Below are 17,140 nucleotides of genomic sequence, written 5' to 3'. Positions count from 1 at the left end.
ACTGGCACCACATCTGTGTACCCTGTTCAATCACAGCCTTACCTCAGGCTTTGTCCCTACCGAATAACGCACTGCTACAGTCATCCATCTCTATAAAGGGGGAGCGACTACAGACCCTGGGGATTATCACCCATTTAGCCTGATGAGTCTTATATGTAAGGCTATGGAGTGCATCATCATGGACCTAATTAACAAGGATATAGGGAATCTCCAAACTCTAGATCCCACACAATTTGGTTTTGTGAAAGGTAGATCATGCCTGCTCAACCTGGATGACTTCTTTGAGTCAGTCACCAGTGCTGTGGATGAGGGCAAGGCAGTTCATACAGCCTACCTCGATCTAGCCAAGGCCTTTGATACCATTCCCCACTTAGGAATTATTGATAAACTCATCAAACTAGGCATCAACCCCTATATCACTAGGTGGTTGCAAACTGGCTCACAGACAGAACCTACAGTGTGAAAGTAGCGGACTCCAAGTCAGACTGGTTTGTGCATTTTTCAGTGTATGTACTTCTGAGTAAATGTTTTTCTTTTCTTTTTTGGAGATAATTAAGCTATATTTGTTGAGTTTGTTTTCAGGCATCCTAGATCTGTAGCAATAAGGTATTAATTTTCTTTTCAGAATTCACAAGAACCATGATGCATTTTTGCACAATGGCCATATAGACGCACTTTATGTCAGAATGTCACCCTACAGATTTTCTCAAGGCACGTGTTCAGTAAAGAGGGAGGATGGGCTTCAGAAACTAAGTCAGCAGTCAGTCTGAGAAGATAAAATTACTGAGAACATTTGCTGTTGAGCTTACTAGATCCCCATACATTAAAACATGTTGTTACTTTACTGGCCTTTTTGATCAGCTGGCAAAGGGTTTTTGGCTATCCCCTATCTTCATCTGAAGCATTTGGGGAGAAATTCCTTCAACCAATATGCTTCCAAAAATATACAATTACCTTCCATGTCACTTACATTTTAAAAAGTCATTAAAGCAGCACTTTTTTAATGCAGTGGTACTCAAGTCATGAATTGCAAAGTAAAACAAGAAAATTGTCAAACCACAACTAGAAGCAATCTGCAACTGGTGTGACTGATAACAGCAGAGTTGTCATATTAGTAATTACTAGATTCTGTTAAAAGATGTGCTGGCACATTCTGCAACAATGATAAAAGTCTTCTAGCCACAATGTCCACATCCACATATACAGCACTGCAGCAATCAAAATACGAGGAAACTAAAGCATGAGTCACTACAGTTAAGTCCTCTTTTGTACTTAAATGTTTAAACAATGCACTATTCTTAAGATAATAATAAAAGGAAGCTTTAAAATGGGATAACATTTGTTCCTTCACAGTTAACCAGTAATCTAAAATCACATGTAAACTACAAACATGGGTTCCACAGTTCAGTATACTACCAGAAAAGCTAATAATTGGTTAGAGGTCAGTAACAGTAAGTAAGCCAAAAGAATAAAATCATATTTTCACTTTTGTGAGGATTACGGTTTAACTGCTCACATATAATTATGTAGATCATCAAGATGATCTTGTAATATACTTAGGCCAAACAATTTACCATGTGGAAAATGTACTTAAAACAAGGCATTATCTGCTTAATAGTGATATTTTAAATTCTACTTTTGAACAATTTCTCACAAAGGAAGCATGTAAAATTATGACTAGCAATGACCAGGCAAGAAGAGAACTCCACAACTCATGCTGTGCCTTTTAGAAGGATTTATATTAAACTTAGTTCTTTGACTGTAACCAATTTAAAAGGGCCTGAATCATGCAAGGACTGCAGAGGACAGACCACAACAAATTTCCAGGAAAAGGATTTAGAACTTTACTAATAAGTAAATGATTTCTTTACAAAGCTGCTCAGTTTCCAAGAAAATAACTGCTATCAGACAGACTATGACAATTGAGGCTAACTATTTAGCTTACAAGTAGTAGCCAGGATAATTACATATGTGTCGAACTAATAAGTCTGATAAAACAAACCCAAACTACTTCAACTTGATGCATTTAATCTACAGGTAGCAGCCAAAAAGAATGTATAGTTTGGTCCACCTCGCTTGCATTCTTCATATACATGCATATATTCTTTGTTTTTCTAACAACGATGAAAGACTTAATAGGGGGACTCAAGATATGCAATAAACATCTCTCCTTGAACAATGATTATTAAATGAGTACATTTATCTTCTGTAGATCTGCAGTTGCTTTCACTGCATTCTAATGCATGATGGAATAATGCTTCAAGCTTTACAAAAAGTTAGCCTGCTACACATATGTGCACAATTTGCAATCACATTCATATTCAAATTTTGTTACTGCATCTCTTCCACTGAAACTTTATAAGCACAGCAACAAGCATCTCTAGTATCCAAATTTGTTTAATAGCTGCCAAGTTAATATCTGTGATGGGCACCTGCAGAAAATGTTATCAGTAAATTACAGCTTATTAGCATGCTGTCAGTCTTAATGACTGCAGCCATGGAGAGACAAAGCCTTCAGGCCAGAAAACGTATTAAGCTCTCATAAGATTTTTTGCATTTTATTTGTTTTACTAAATACAAAATTAAAATTCTGTGGTCACAGTAACAATAAAAAAATCACTGCCAGTGACTTAATGGTTATTTATGAATCTCTACTCCAAATCTTACAGTTTAAACAGAGCTTACCTTATCCATCATGGCAAAAATTCTATCTACCCGTTTTTCTGGTGTGTTTTCTTCTTCAGGAAGCTCAACTGTATTTCCCTAAAGAAAACAGAAAATTAAGCAGATTTATTGCTAGAAACAGTGCAAGAGTCAATAAGGGTTTGTTCCAAACGTATTGAAATGTTCTCAAGCAAGGAAGTAATATTAGGCATCCACACACTGTATGTCTGATTGCAAGTTATTTAAGATTAAAAATGAAATGGCATATTCTGTAATGAAAATGGTCTACATCGATTTATAAAGCAGTATGTACTTATAATAGCCATTCAGACATATGATTAAAGTGAATAGAGGTCTATAATCATAAATCTTCATTGCTGCAAGACGCATGGTGTCAGTGGGCCACTGCTTTGACTTCAGACTGGGTGATCACAAGCACGAGCAGGAGGAACAGAAAATATTTATCAATAGTATTTTTGATTTGGTGTGGATTTAATTGATGGAATGTAAGTAACACAAGCGATATCCTTGGAATCCAAGCAGTTTAATGTTCACACCAAACACGAACCAAGACAGCAAACCAACACGTAAAACAATAAAAATTCAATTAGAAATTCAGTTAGAAATTCGAAAATACTGAGCGCTTTCACCCGCTCGATTACCTGCGGGTTTCATCAGAGTATATCTTTTAGTACATTGCACCAGCTTATATACTAAAAAAGTATCCAATGTTTCAATTGATCTTAATTTAATTAATTGTTAGTGTGATTCCTAATTGTCTGTTTTAAAAAATAGATGTTGTTTTGATACCTTAAAGGCAACAACAATGAATAGTAGGCTAACTAAATAGGATTTCTTTGTTTGTGTAATTAGAATAGAGGGCTATTTAACCAATATAAATAATGATACTTAATAAGAGCTAACATGAGTATAATATAATTATTATAATCCAACATGCGTACATTAATTTTATATACATTGAATATTAATAAATATATATAAATATAAGATAAAGTAAAAAATGTATATGAAAAATATATCATCAAATCATTCATTCCAATGTAAACATTATTTTTTTTAATTAAAACATATATTATACATAAATACCAGAATTAATAAATATTAGTAATATTAATGTTAAACACTACATAATACTACGTATAATCTTAGATATATTTTGGATTGTAGCATGATTTGTAATTTCTTATTTGTTTATCATTTCTTCTTTTTTGTCAATTATATAAATAAGTATAATTATATAAATATTAATTATTAAAAAATAATGTTTTATATATATATATATATACTAAAATAGTTAATTTCTAACCTTAAAATATTTGTAAAATGTATTATATGTAGTTGTTAAAAAAATGTGTTGTATGTAGTTTTTTAAAAAAACATTCGTTCAAAACATTCCTCATAGACTTTCATTTCAACCATATTTGAATATAATATAACGTAATATGTGAAATTCCAATTAAACACTTATGGATTTTTGTTTTAAAATACTTGCAATACTGATGTGGCCATTCAAACCCGGAGTTGTACTCGCATTACAAGTTGCCATAAACATTCTTTAGTTAATAGTAAATTGTCCAAATCCTTCTTTTCCTCAGGATTATAAATTCTGTCAATAATAAAAAAGATGAATCTTTTGTAATTAACACATGTGGTACTGTGTGTGTAAAGGGCATTAGATTCTTTTTTGTTTTTCACATCCCTAACATGTTCCATAATTCTATTGTGTAATTTTCTCTTAGTTTTACCTATGTAATATGCTGGACATGAAATACAACTTGCCATATAAATAACCCATTTAGTATTACAGTTACATGTACCTGGGCATTTAAGTGTTTTTCCATAGTTGTACACGGTACAGTAAGGACCATCATTTATATATTTACAACTTTTACAAAATCCACATTTTTTCATTCTAGATGTAGTCTCTCCTTGTACCCTGCTTTCAAACATCTCTTTCATATTCATGCCCCTACTATATGTAACTGATGGATGTAAACCAACTATTTCTTTAATTTCCAAACTATTATTTATTACACTTTTCCATCCTTCTTTTTGTTAAAATCAAGTATTTGTATCGCACTTCTGGGAGAAAATTATTTTATATGTAAGATTTTTAGATGACATTTTGGTTTTTTGGAAGGGGGAAGAAGGTGAAATACAGGAATTTATGCACTTCTTAGAAAACAGTACTAATTTTTTAAAGTTCACTTTCCAAATAAACCACGATCAATGTGATTACTTAGACATCAGAATGTACAACAAGGAAGGAAGGATAGAATCTACCATTTTTCGTAAAAAAACTTACTCAAATAGTTATCTACACTACGACAGTAATCATCCCCACTTTCAAAAAAGGAATTTGGTGAAAGGCCAATTAGTTAGACTTTCTCGTATTATTAGTGAAGACCAAAACTTTGAGGTTGAAATCAAATACTTGCAAGATATGTTTAGGGACAGAGGTTACCCACTAAATTTGTTAGGGTCCCTGACTAAAGAAGTTGTGAGAGACAGAGATATAAAGTACAAACCTATAATTATTAGTGGGGAACATATGAGGCCGAAGGAACAAGATTTTAACAAAAAGAAGGATTCACTTATTTTGCCATACAACACAAACTTTAAAGCAATAATGACAATACTAAACGACACATGGAAAAGTGTAATAAATAATAGTTTGGAAATTAAAGAAATAGTTGGTTTACATCCATCAGTTACATATAGTAGGGGCATGAATATGAAAGAGATGTTTGAAAGCAGGGTACAAGGAGAGACTACATCTAGAATGAAAAAATGTGGATTTTGTAAAAGTTGTAAATATATAAATGATGGTCCTTACTGTACCGTGTACAACTATGGAAAAACACTTAAATGCCCAGGTACATGTAACTGTAATACTAAATGGGTTATTTATATGGCAAGTTGTATTTCATGTCCAGCATATTACATAGGTAAAACTAAGAGAAAATTACACAATAGAATTATGGAACATGTTAGTGATGTGAAAAACAAAAAAGAATCTAATGCCCTTTACACACACAGTACCACATGTGTTAATTACAAAAGATTCATCTTTTTTATTATTGACAGAATTTATAATCCTGAGGAAAAAGAAGGGGATTTGGACAATTTACTATTAACTAAAGAATGTTTATGGCAACTTCGTTGTAATGCGAGTACAACTCCGGGTTTGAATGGCCACATCAGTATTGCAAGTATTTTAAAACAAAAATCCATAAGTGGTTAATTGGAATTTCACATATTACGTTATATTATATTCAAATATGGTTGAAATGAAAGTCTATGAGGAATGTTTTGAACGAATGTTTTTTTAAAAAACTACATACAACACATTTTTTTAACAACTACATATAATACATTTTACAAATATTTTAAGGTTAGAAATTAACTATTTTAGTATATATATATATAAAACATTATTTTTTTAATAATTAATATTTATATAATTATACTTATTTATATAATTGACAAAAAAGAAGAAATGATAAACAAATAAGAAATTACAAATCATGCTACAATCCAAAATATATCTAAGATTATACGTAGTATTATGTAGTGTTTAACATTAATATTACTAATATTTATTAATTCTGGTATTTATGTATAATATATGTTTTAATTAAAAAAAATAATGTTTACATTGGAATGAATGATTTGATGATATATTTTTCATATACATTTTTTACTTTATCTTATATTTATATATATTTATTAATATTCAATGTATATAAAATTAATGTACGCATGTTGGATTATAATAATTATATTATACTCATGTTAGCTCTTATTAAGTATCATTATTTATATTGGTTAAATAGCCCTCTATTCTAATTACACAAACAAAGAAATCCTATTTAGTTAGCCTACTATTCATTGTTGTTGCCTTTAAGGTATCAAAACAACATCTATTTTTTAAAACAGACAATTAGGAATCACACTAACAATTAATTAAATTAAGATCAATTGAAACATTGGATACTTTTTTAGTATATAAGCTGGTGCAATGTACTAAAAGATATACTCTGATGAAACCCGCAGGTAATCGAGCGGGTGAAAGCGCTCAGTATTTTCGAATTTCTAACTGAATTTCTAATTGAATTTTTTATTGTTTTACGTGTTGGTTTGATGTCTTGGTTCGTGTTTGGTGTGAACATTAAACTGCTTGGATTCCAAGGATATCGCTTGTGTTACTTACATTCCCTCAGTAGTTCTTGTGTTTACTTCATCGTGGATTTAATTGATACCAACGAGTTTGCCAGTCAAAAGTTTCTAGATATAGACAAACTCGGAAGACTTTCTAATCCAGGTAGACTCGTTCTCTCTCTCACACAAACACACACACACACACACACACACACATATATGTACAGACACACACAATAATATAATGTATGTACAGAGTTTTATGGCTATAAATATAACAATGCAACATGCTCTGAAGGTCCAGCATTAAACCATATACCTCACATTTCCCGTTCTCCATGCAATCAGCTAAGCTGCCATTTAAATTTTATTACTTATTCTTTTGAGGACATGAATACCATTTGGACCATCTGCTGCTCAATATCAAGCCTCCTTAGCCTCCAGGCCTACATGTCTGACTTGACTCCAACCCTAGGTGGTGATCCATCTGCCTCCCACAACTTGCAAAGTAGGTTAGTTTCATTAATGGATTCTAATAAATGAAGCGATCAGAGCTAAACCAGCTGCAGCATCATTCACAGACTGTCACTAGGCTTTCACCTGCTAACCCTAACACTACATATCCTTCTTGGGGTTAACATGTGATGAGTTTCTAGTTTCCACACATGTGGTGTATGACATCTGCCATCCTTCCTCAAAAGTGCTACTCTGCATACTGACAACTCTCACTATTGGTATAACAAGATAGAGAAACTTCAAGGTGGTGAACCCCACATTAAAGTAAGGTAACTGGCCAGTGCCTGCTTAAACCTAGCCCCCTCTTTCCATCGAGCCCATTGTTTCCAGGTCACTAACTGATCCCACACCACCAGCATTATATGTAGACATCTTGCCCTAGTGGCAGTGGGCTGACTACAGTGGGTTATATCTGATGCAGTCTTCTTTCTCAAGTAGCAGCACATTCCACTGACATATAATCCTTTCACTAAAATAGAATAAACAACTGTTCTCACACAAAGTTTACTGAAGTCTGATTCCTCCACTAATCTACTGATCCTCTGTGATCCACTTTAATCCCACATAATTAATTACCCAAATGCACTGAAATTAAGAATATAATCTCTAAATCACCTACAGTTTTACTCTTGTTTGGTTTATACACTACTACATTCTGCTGATTTTCCATGTGAAGTTCACCTTTTCTTGTTGAATTCTTCTGGCATATTATGTCTGAAAACATGACCAAATGATGAAAGCATACTCCATCTTGGATCTCACTAAGTTTATGCATAGAGGTGACAAAAGCTTATGTACAGAGGTGGCAAAACATCAGATCTTGATGTGATAAACCTGAGACTGCACCCATCCACTAAGCAAGCATTTAAAAGCTTTCTACATAGCATTTTACACCGGACCTCCACTGAAAATGGGCATTTCAGTTCCCAAACGGACTTTCCCAGTAAAGAAAAGTAAATAAATAAACAAACATGTTAACGTGTTCACCAAAGGAAATGTCATCTCTCAGTACTCCTAATTCTTAAATCTTCACTGTTTTCTAACTTAATATAAAGCAAGTAAGCACTCATTTTAGAGATCCTAAAACTCATGACATTAGTTAATAAGTCACAATCACCCCATATTTGATCCAGAGTATACTCATTTTAGCATATCCGTGGAAGAAAAAATAAAAGCAGCCAATGTGATGCCAATATATTTTTTAAGTTTTGTCCTCCCCAAGAACATTATATGCATTTTTCTGCATTCAGCTGACCTCATTAATTCCTTCTGTAGTGCAAGATCCACAGCCATTCATTCTCAGACTAAGGTAAGTCTCTCACAACCTATTCTTTCCCTGTTTAGAGTGACAACCTTTCCAGTCCATTTTTTAATAATAAGTTGTGAGTTGTGAGTAAAAAAAACAGTCTGTCCCCCTTGTCAGGCAACTATCCCTGCCAAGACTCTACCCTTTAAACTTCAACAAAACGACTGGCACCAACCTAAAGCAGCACAGTATTTAATAAGAACAGTAAATAAAGTAGCAAAGCTTTCAGGTATCCAGTACCCTTCTTCACTGCTTAATAACCAACATAAAATGATCACAGTTCTTATACACATCAATTAATCACACAGCCAATAAAAGAAAAAGTACAGTTGTGTACCTACCATAAATGTAGATGTTCGAGTGTATTCACTGTTGCAGTCATTACACTTGGGTTATCCTGCTGGCAGGCGACCCGTAGTCGACCCGAGTTCCAAAGTCTTGGTCCGGCGTCGGTTTCTGTCGCCTCTTCCCTGACGTCAGTGCGCCAGGGGTATAAAAGCTGCAACCGACGCCATTTTCTTCAGTTTTTCTTGCCCCGGATGTCAGGTGCCCCCAGATATGAAGGCTGTAAAGATAAAAATATGCCAAACAACCATGCATATATCACTAAAAACATTTCCTTCTTCTAAAAGCAAATACACCACATAGGTTGTATAGAGTTGAGAAGTACAGAATAGTCCCAGCAAAGAGGGGGATGGTGGGTGGGTAACCACGACTGCAACAGTGAATACACTCGAACATCTACATTCATGGTAGGTACACAACTGCACTATGTTCATCATGTTTCACTGTTGCAGTCATTACACTTGGGTAGAAACCCAAAGCTTAGGCAGGGTGGCTGGGTCTAGATTGGATTTGGCGAGGCTAACAAGCCCTGCAGAACTGCAGTGGCAAAGCCTGCTCTGGATTTGGAGTAGAGAGGTAGGTGGTAGTGCTTGGTAAAAGTGTGCAATGAGCTCCAGGTTGCAGCTTCTAATATGTCTTTGGTTGGTACCCCTCTGAGGAAAGCTGCTGAAGTGGCTGATGCTCTGGTAGAATGAGGCCTAATGCCCTTAGGCACAGATTTGCCATGCTGTGAATAACAGAAGCGGATGCAGTGTCCTATCCATTTGGAGATTGTCTGCTTTGTAATAGGTTTTCCTTGTGATCCTGCAGCATATGCTACAAACAGTTGCTCAGTTTTTCTGAAAGCTTTTTTTTGTCCAAGTAAGAATGTAGCTGCCTGTGAATATACAACGAGTGCAGAAGACTTTCCCCTTTATTCTGGGGATTTGGGTAGAGAGTAGGCAAATGAATAGTTTGGTTTAAGGCCACATTGGAGACTACTTTTCAGCATGAATGTTGGGTTCGTCCTTAGAGAAACCCTGTCCTGGTGAAAAATGAGGAAAGGTTCCACAGCCATCAATGCCTGTAACTCTGAAACTCATCTTGCTGAAGTTATTCCTAGGAGCAGAGCAGTTTTCCATGACAAGAATTTTAGATCAGCTGTGCTGGCTGGTTCAAAAGAAGGCAGTGTTAGTTTTTCTAAAACAAAATTGAGGTCCCAAGTAGGTACTGGTGCTCTCCTAGGGGGTCTTATATTCTTTGCCCCTCTGAGGTACTGTCGTAGTACAGGATGTGAAAAAATAGGAGGATCCATATTGTAATGAGCTGAAATGGCAGAGGCATGGATTTTAATAGAAGAAAAAGATAGGCCTTTGTCCAACATCTCAGTCAGGTATTGTAAAAATCTGAGGCATATTAGGGACCAGTGGATTGAGCCCTTGTGCCTGGTTCCAAGCACAGAATCTCTTCCATTTTTCTGCATAAGATTTCCTAGTGCTGGGTCTCCTGGCTTCAAAAATTACATCCATAACAGCTTTAGAAAGAGGTACATTCTGAGTGGCTACATTATCTGCCATGCTGCCAGGTTTAAGGTTCTGATTTGACTGTGCAGAATCTGATTGTTTTGCTGTGTCAGAAGATGAGGGATTTGAGGTAGAGGCCAAGGCGGACCTTGGGACAAAATCTTTAGGATTGGGTACCAGTGCTGGCGTGGCCAGTCTGGTGCAATCAGGATCATTTTTGGCCTCTCTTGTCTGACTTTCAGAAGCACCTTGGTGAGAAGAGGCATCTGAGGGAAGGCATAGACTGTCAGATTTTTCCAGTTGAAAGATAGAGCATCCACTTTCCATGCTTGAGAGTGATAAGACCTTGTGCAAAATTTCTGTAATTGGCAATTGTGAGGGGAGGCAAATAGATCTATGTCTGGGCATCCCCATTCCCTTGTTATCATGTTGAACACTTGTGGATTTAGCTTCCATTCGTGAGGATCCATGAGATTTCTGCTTAGTTTGTCTGCCAGTGTATTTTTTGTTCCTGGCAGGAATTGAGCTTGCAGATGTACCTGGTACATAACTGTGGTATTGTCCATCTTTATTAATAATTGTCCTGGATGTATTAGGTCCTTGAAGGCTGTCAGGGCATTTTGTACAACTAGCATTTCTTTTTGATTGATGTGAAGATGCAGTTGTTCCTTGGGCCACGTGCCCTGAATACATTTTCCTGCCATATGTGCTCCCCAGGCGTAATCCGATGCATCCATTGTTATTGTCTGCCTGGCTGTAGGTAAGGTGAAAGGCTGTCCCTTGTTGTGGTGACAGGCCTGTGACCACCATCGAAACTCCTGTTGTAGGCAGGGAATCAAGGTTATGATTGTCTCGAGGCTGTGACAATGCTGAGTCCAAACACTTTCTAGATAACATTGTAGTTTCCTCATATGCAGTTTGGCATATGGAATTAGTAGAATGCAGGATGCCATGAAACCCAGGGCCTGCAGAATTTTTCTTGCAGGGAGATGGGTCTTTGTTGGCATCATTTGAAAGTACTGAGTCAGTTGCCTTTGTTTATCTGGTATGTGATAAGCCATCTGGGTAGTTGTATTCAAGCTTGCACCCAGGAATATTAAGTCTCGAGAGGGCACTAGTTTTGATTTCTTTTCGTTTACTGTGTACCCTAGGCAAATTAGTAATCTTTTTACAAACTCCAGGTGCTTTAGAAGAATGTCCTTGCTCTCTGCTTGAATAAGGCAGTCGTCCAAGTAGGGATATATTTGAATTCCTTTTTGCCTGCAAAATGCAATTACTGGTGCCAGGCATTTTGTGAAGACCCTGGGCGCAGTAGTTAAGCCAAAGGGCAGTGCAGAGAATTGATAATGCATTGAGTCTGCTATAAATCTGAGGTATCTTCTGCACGATTGTCTGATTGGGACATGCAGGTATACCTCCTTGAGATCCAAAGTAACTAGCCAAGCCTCTTTGCCCAGCATGGGCAAGAGTTGTTGTAGTGTTAACATTTTGAATTTTGGAACATCCAGGAAAGTATTTAGGATTGACAGGTCCAGTATTGGTTTCCATGCTTTGTCCTTTCTGGGTACTAGGAAAAGTCATGAGTAAAACCCTTGGCCCTGTTCTTCTTGTGGAACATTTTGAATAGCTCCCATATCCATAAGAGCTGCAATCTGTTTTTGTGCCTCTGCCCATTGGTTTTGAGGCAGGTTTGGCATACCTTTTGGTTTTGGAAGCATGTGGAAGTGGAACCTGTACCCTTGAGAAACTATATTCAACACCCATTGGTCTTGGGTGATCATGTGCCAATTTTTTGAGAAAAGTGCTAGCTTTCCCCCTAGGGGTGCTGTCAACTGGTAAGTGCTTGGCATTTGCAGAGGGAAGTCATTGTGACTGTTTTCTATAAGGTTGTGATTTGTCTTCGCCCCCTTTGGGGGCTGAAGAACCCCATTGTTTAGGTCTGTAGGAGCCTTGGGGCTGAGATCTGCCTCTTGGGCGTCTGTATCTGCCTCTTTGTGGCCTGTCTGACACTGGAAAGGGCCAATTTTTTGAAGGCCAGTTCCTGCTAAATCTAGGTGGCTGAACCTGTAAGAACTCTTTCACAGTTTGCATTGACTTTGCTTTATCCTCCATTTTCTTTAAAACCTTTTCTGCCTTAACACCAAACAAAGTATCATGCTGTAGTGGAGCATCCAATAATTTCATTTTAACATGGTCAGGTAAACTTTGTTCTTTCAACCAAGCATGTCTTCGAATAACTGAGCCTGTAACTGCAGCTCTACAAGAAGCCTCTAATGAATCAAAATCACATTGCAGAGTATGCTTTCCCACTTGTTCAATTGCATGCAATAAATCCTGCATTTCTTTACAATCAGGACCTTGTCCAACATCTCAGTCAGGTATTGTAAAATCTGAGGCATATTAGGGACCAGTGGATTGAGCCCTTGTGCCTGGTTCCAAGCACAGAATCTCTTCCATTTTTCTGCATAAGATTTCCTAGTGCTGGGTCTCCTGGCTTCAAAAATTACATCCATAACAGCTTTAGAAAGAGGTACATTCTGAGTGGCTACATTATCTGCCATGCTGCCAGGTTTAAGGTTCTGATTTGACTGTGCAGAATCTGATTGTTTTGCTGTGTCAGAAGATGAGGGATTTGAGGTAGAGGCCAAGGCGGACCTTGGGACAAAATCTTTAGGATTGGGTACCAGTGCTGGCGTGGCCAGTCTGGTGCAATCAGGATCATTTTGGCCTCTCTTGTCTGACTTTCAGAAGCACCTTGGTGAGAAGAGGCATCTGAGGGAAGGCATAGACTGTCAGATTTTTCCAGTTGAAAGATAGAGCATCCACTTTCCATGCTTGAGAGTGATAAGACCTTGTGCAAAATTTCTGTAATTGGCAATTGTGAGGGAGGCAAATAGATCTATGTCTGGGCATCCCCATTCCCTTGTTATCATGTTGAACACTTGTGGATTTAGCTTCCATTCGTGAGGATCCATGAGATTTCTGCTTAGTTTGTCTGCCAGTGTATTTTTTGTTCCTGGCAGGAATTGAGCTTGCAGATGTACCTGGTACATAACTGTGGTATTGTCCATCTTTATTAATAATTGTCCTGGATGTATTAGGTCCTTGAAGGCTGTCAGGGCATTTTGTACAACTAGCATTTCTTTTTGATTGATGTGAAGATGCAGTTGTTCCTTGGGCCACGTGCCCTGAATACATTTTCCTGCCATATGTGCTCCCCAGGCGTAATCCGATGCATCCATTGTTATTGTCTGCCTGGCTGTAGGTAAGGTGAAAGGCTGTCCCTTGTTGTGGTGACAGGCCTGTGACCACCATCGAAACTCCTGTTGTAGGCAGGGAATCAAGGTTATGATTGTCTCGAGGCTGTGACAATGCTGAGTCCAAACACTTTCTAGATAACATTGTAGTTTCCTCATATGCAGTTTGGCATATGGAATTAGTAGAATGCAGGATGCCATGAAACCCAGGGCCTGCAGAATTTTTCTTGCAGGAGATGGGTCTTTGTTGGCATCATTTGAAAGTACTGAGTCAGTTGCCTTTGTTTATCTGGTATGTGATAAGCCATCTGGGTAGTTGTATTCAAGCTTGCACCCAGGAATATTAAGTCTCGAGAGGGCACTAGTTTTGATTTCTTTTCGTTTACTGTGTACCCTAGGCAAATTAGTAATCTTTTTACAAACTCCAGGTGCTTTAGAAGAATGTCCTTGCTCTCTGCTTGAATAAGGCAGTCGTCCAAGTAGGGATATATTTGAATTCCTTTTGCCTGCAAAATGCAATTACTGGTGCCAGGCATTTTGTGAAGACCCTGGGCGCAGTAGTTAAGCCAAAGGGCAGTGCAGAGAATTGATAATGCATTGAGTCTGCTATAAATCTGAGGTATCTTCTGCACGATTGTCTGATTGGGACATGCAGGTATACCTCCTTGAGATCCAAAGTAACTAGCCAAGCCTCTTTGCCCAGCATGGGCAAGAGTTGTTGTAGTGTTAACATTTTGAATTTTGGAACATCCAGGAAAGTATTTAGGATTGACAGGTCCAGTATTGGTTTCCATGCTTTGTCCTTTCTGGGTACTAGGAAAAGTCATGAGTAAAACCCTTGGCCCTGTTCTTCTTGTGGAACATTTTGAATAGCTCCCATATCCATAAGAGCTGCAATCTGTTTTTGTGCCTCTGCCCATTGGTTTTGAGGCAGGTTTGGCATACCTTTTGGTTTTGGAAGCATGTGGAAGTGGAACCTGTACCCTTGAGAAACTATATTCAACACCCATTGGTCTTGGGTGATCATGTGCCAATTTTTTGAGAAAAGTGCTAGCTTTCCCCCCATGGGTGCTGTCAACTGGTAAGTGCTTGGCATTTGCAGAGGGAAGTCATTGTGACTGTTTTCTATAAGGTTGTGATTTGTCTTCGCCCCCTTTGGGGGCTGAAGAACCCCATTGTTTAGGTCTGTAGGAGCCTTGGGGCTGAGATCTGCCTCTTGGGCGTCTGTATCTGCCTCTTTGTGGCCTGTCTGACACTGGAAAGGGCCAATTTTTTGAAGGCCAGTTCCTGCTAAATCTAGGTGGCTGAACCTGTAAGAACTCTTTCACAGTTTGCATTGACTTTGCTTTATCCTCCATTTTCTTTAAAACCTTTTCTGCCTTAACACCAAACAAAGTATCATGCTGTAGTGGAGCATCCAATAATTTCATTTTAACATGGTCAGGTAAACTTTGTTCTTTCAACCAAGCATGTCTTCGAATAACTGAGCCTGTAACTGCAGCTCTACAAGAAGCCTCTAATGAATCAAAATCACATTGCAGAGTATGCTTTCCCACTTGTTCAATTGCATGCAATAAATCCTGCATTTCTTTACAATCAGGACCTTCTGTATTTGTAACCATTTTCTGCTTTAACAATGACATGAGATCCTTCTGATATTTAAGCATGTGAAACTGACAGTTTAAAGCTCTTACAGCTAAAGTAGCAGAAGTGTAAACTTTTTTCCCCCATCTGTCCAGAGCTCTGGAATCTCTATCTGAGGGGACAGGATTTTTGGCAGTGGAAGCTTTAACCCCTTTTGGACCCTGAGAAATAGTTTCTGGGTCCACAGTGGGTTTTTTGTAAAGAAATTTATGAGAGTCAGGGACCCTGTAGTACCTGTCTGGCTTTACTGGTGCAGGGGGTAAAGAATCTGGAGACAGACTGGATTCAGAAAAAAAACATCATCAACAATATCAAGCACAGGGGGGATAGCCAAGGGCCTGTGCTGAGGCAACAGAAGGAAATCTCTGAGCATTTTCTTGGATTCTGAGTAATCTTGGCTCTCCCAATGGAAATGTTCCCTCATGGTGTGCAGGGTTTCCCCAAAAGAGTAATCCTCAGGCGGTGAGGCTGAAGGAATGGACTCTTCAGCATCAGAGTCCTCATAGGAAGGAAGAGAATAGCCCTGGTCAGAGGAAGAATCAGAAGAAATGTAAACCTGATCAGAGGAATCATAATCAGTGTCTTGCCTAGGCCTTTTGTCAGGAGGGGGATGGAAGCCCCTGATTAAAGTAATAAGGTCTTCGGCCATTTTAAGCATCTGTTTCTTAGGCATGGATGACTGTTCTGGAGAATGCTGCACTTGTTTCTTTGTCTTTAATGGTGTTTTTGACTTTGCCTTTGCTGCTGTAGTAGCTTTAATTGTAAGCTGTGAAGGTCTGAAAACACCCTCAGAAGCTGGTGCCTGCTCAGCAGCTCTGGACCCATCTGAGGGTATATTTTCCGTAGGCCCAATACCTTGAGTTTCCACAGGCCTTGGTGTCTCCACGTGGCTGTCAGTTGTGGCCTGTGGCTCTGAGGTAGCGGTTGTCAGGGGCTGCAAAAGCGCCTCACTGAGAACCGGCAACTGGCCTAGAAGAGGCTTCGTCGTCAGTTTTGGACCTCGGATGCCTGTCTTTTTCTTTGTCTTTGCGTTTTTTATACATTCCGGTCGTCGGTTGTTCTGATGGCATTATATAATTAAATCTTCGTCCAAAATAATGTAAAGCAAAATCAAACCGACGTTTAACAGTGCGTTTATTAAATCTAGCACAAAACCGACAACTAGTGACATCGTGGTCAGGGCCTAGGCAAGGAATACAGTAAGAGTGGAAGTCCTTATGAGGTATTTGCTTCCCACAAGAAATACAATTATTAAGTTTTACTGACATCGGCCTGGAGCAAGAAAAAGTTTCCCCAATGGGGTACTTAGCTTTATTGAAGACTTCGGTTCTGAAATTCAAATTTGAAAATCTCAGGAGTCGGCCGACCGGCACTTGCGAACTGCTTATGCTTCGGGCATCGCTCGGCAAGAAAGACTGAAGAAAATGGCGTCGGTTGCAGCTTTTATACCCTGGCTCACTGACGTCAGGGAAGAGGTGACAGCAACCGACGCCGGACCAAGACTTTGGAACTCGGGCTGACTACGGGTCGCCTGCCAGCAGGATAACCCAAGTGTAATGATAGCAACAGTGAAACACGATGAACATCAATTAATAATGCAATAAAGTGCTAGGTAATATATATGTTAAAACTACATACAAAGTTTTTACAAACAACAATTTTGGTCTAAAGAGTCATCTGTTTGAGCTTTAAAAAAGGTTTAACTGAGACCATCTGGTTGACAC

General features: G+C 38.1%; 1 protein-coding gene across 2 annotated transcripts in view; it reads right to left on the bottom strand.

The window, feature by feature from the left end:
* Positions 1-17,140, bottom strand: part of NCS1 (neuronal calcium sensor 1) — a 1,842,585-nt gene that overhangs the window by 161,317 nt on the left and 1,664,128 nt on the right. For both annotated transcript variants that reach the window (XM_044058472.1, XM_044058473.1), the window contains one exon: positions 2,686-2,763. In XM_044058472.1, the coding sequence (XP_043914407.1) occupies positions 2,686-2,763 (78 nt within the window). The remainder of the gene's footprint in view (positions 1-2,685; positions 2,764-17,140) is intronic.

This window comes from Protopterus annectens, chromosome 16.part0 (genome assembly GCF_019279795.1).
Source record: "Protopterus annectens isolate FY-2018-M chromosome 16.part0, PAN1.0, whole genome shotgun sequence".
Taxonomy (NCBI): domain Eukaryota; kingdom Metazoa; phylum Chordata; order Ceratodontiformes; family Protopteridae; genus Protopterus; species Protopterus annectens.
The sequence above is the reverse complement of the archived record's forward strand: the minus strand, read 5'-3'. Positions and strand labels throughout refer to the sequence as shown.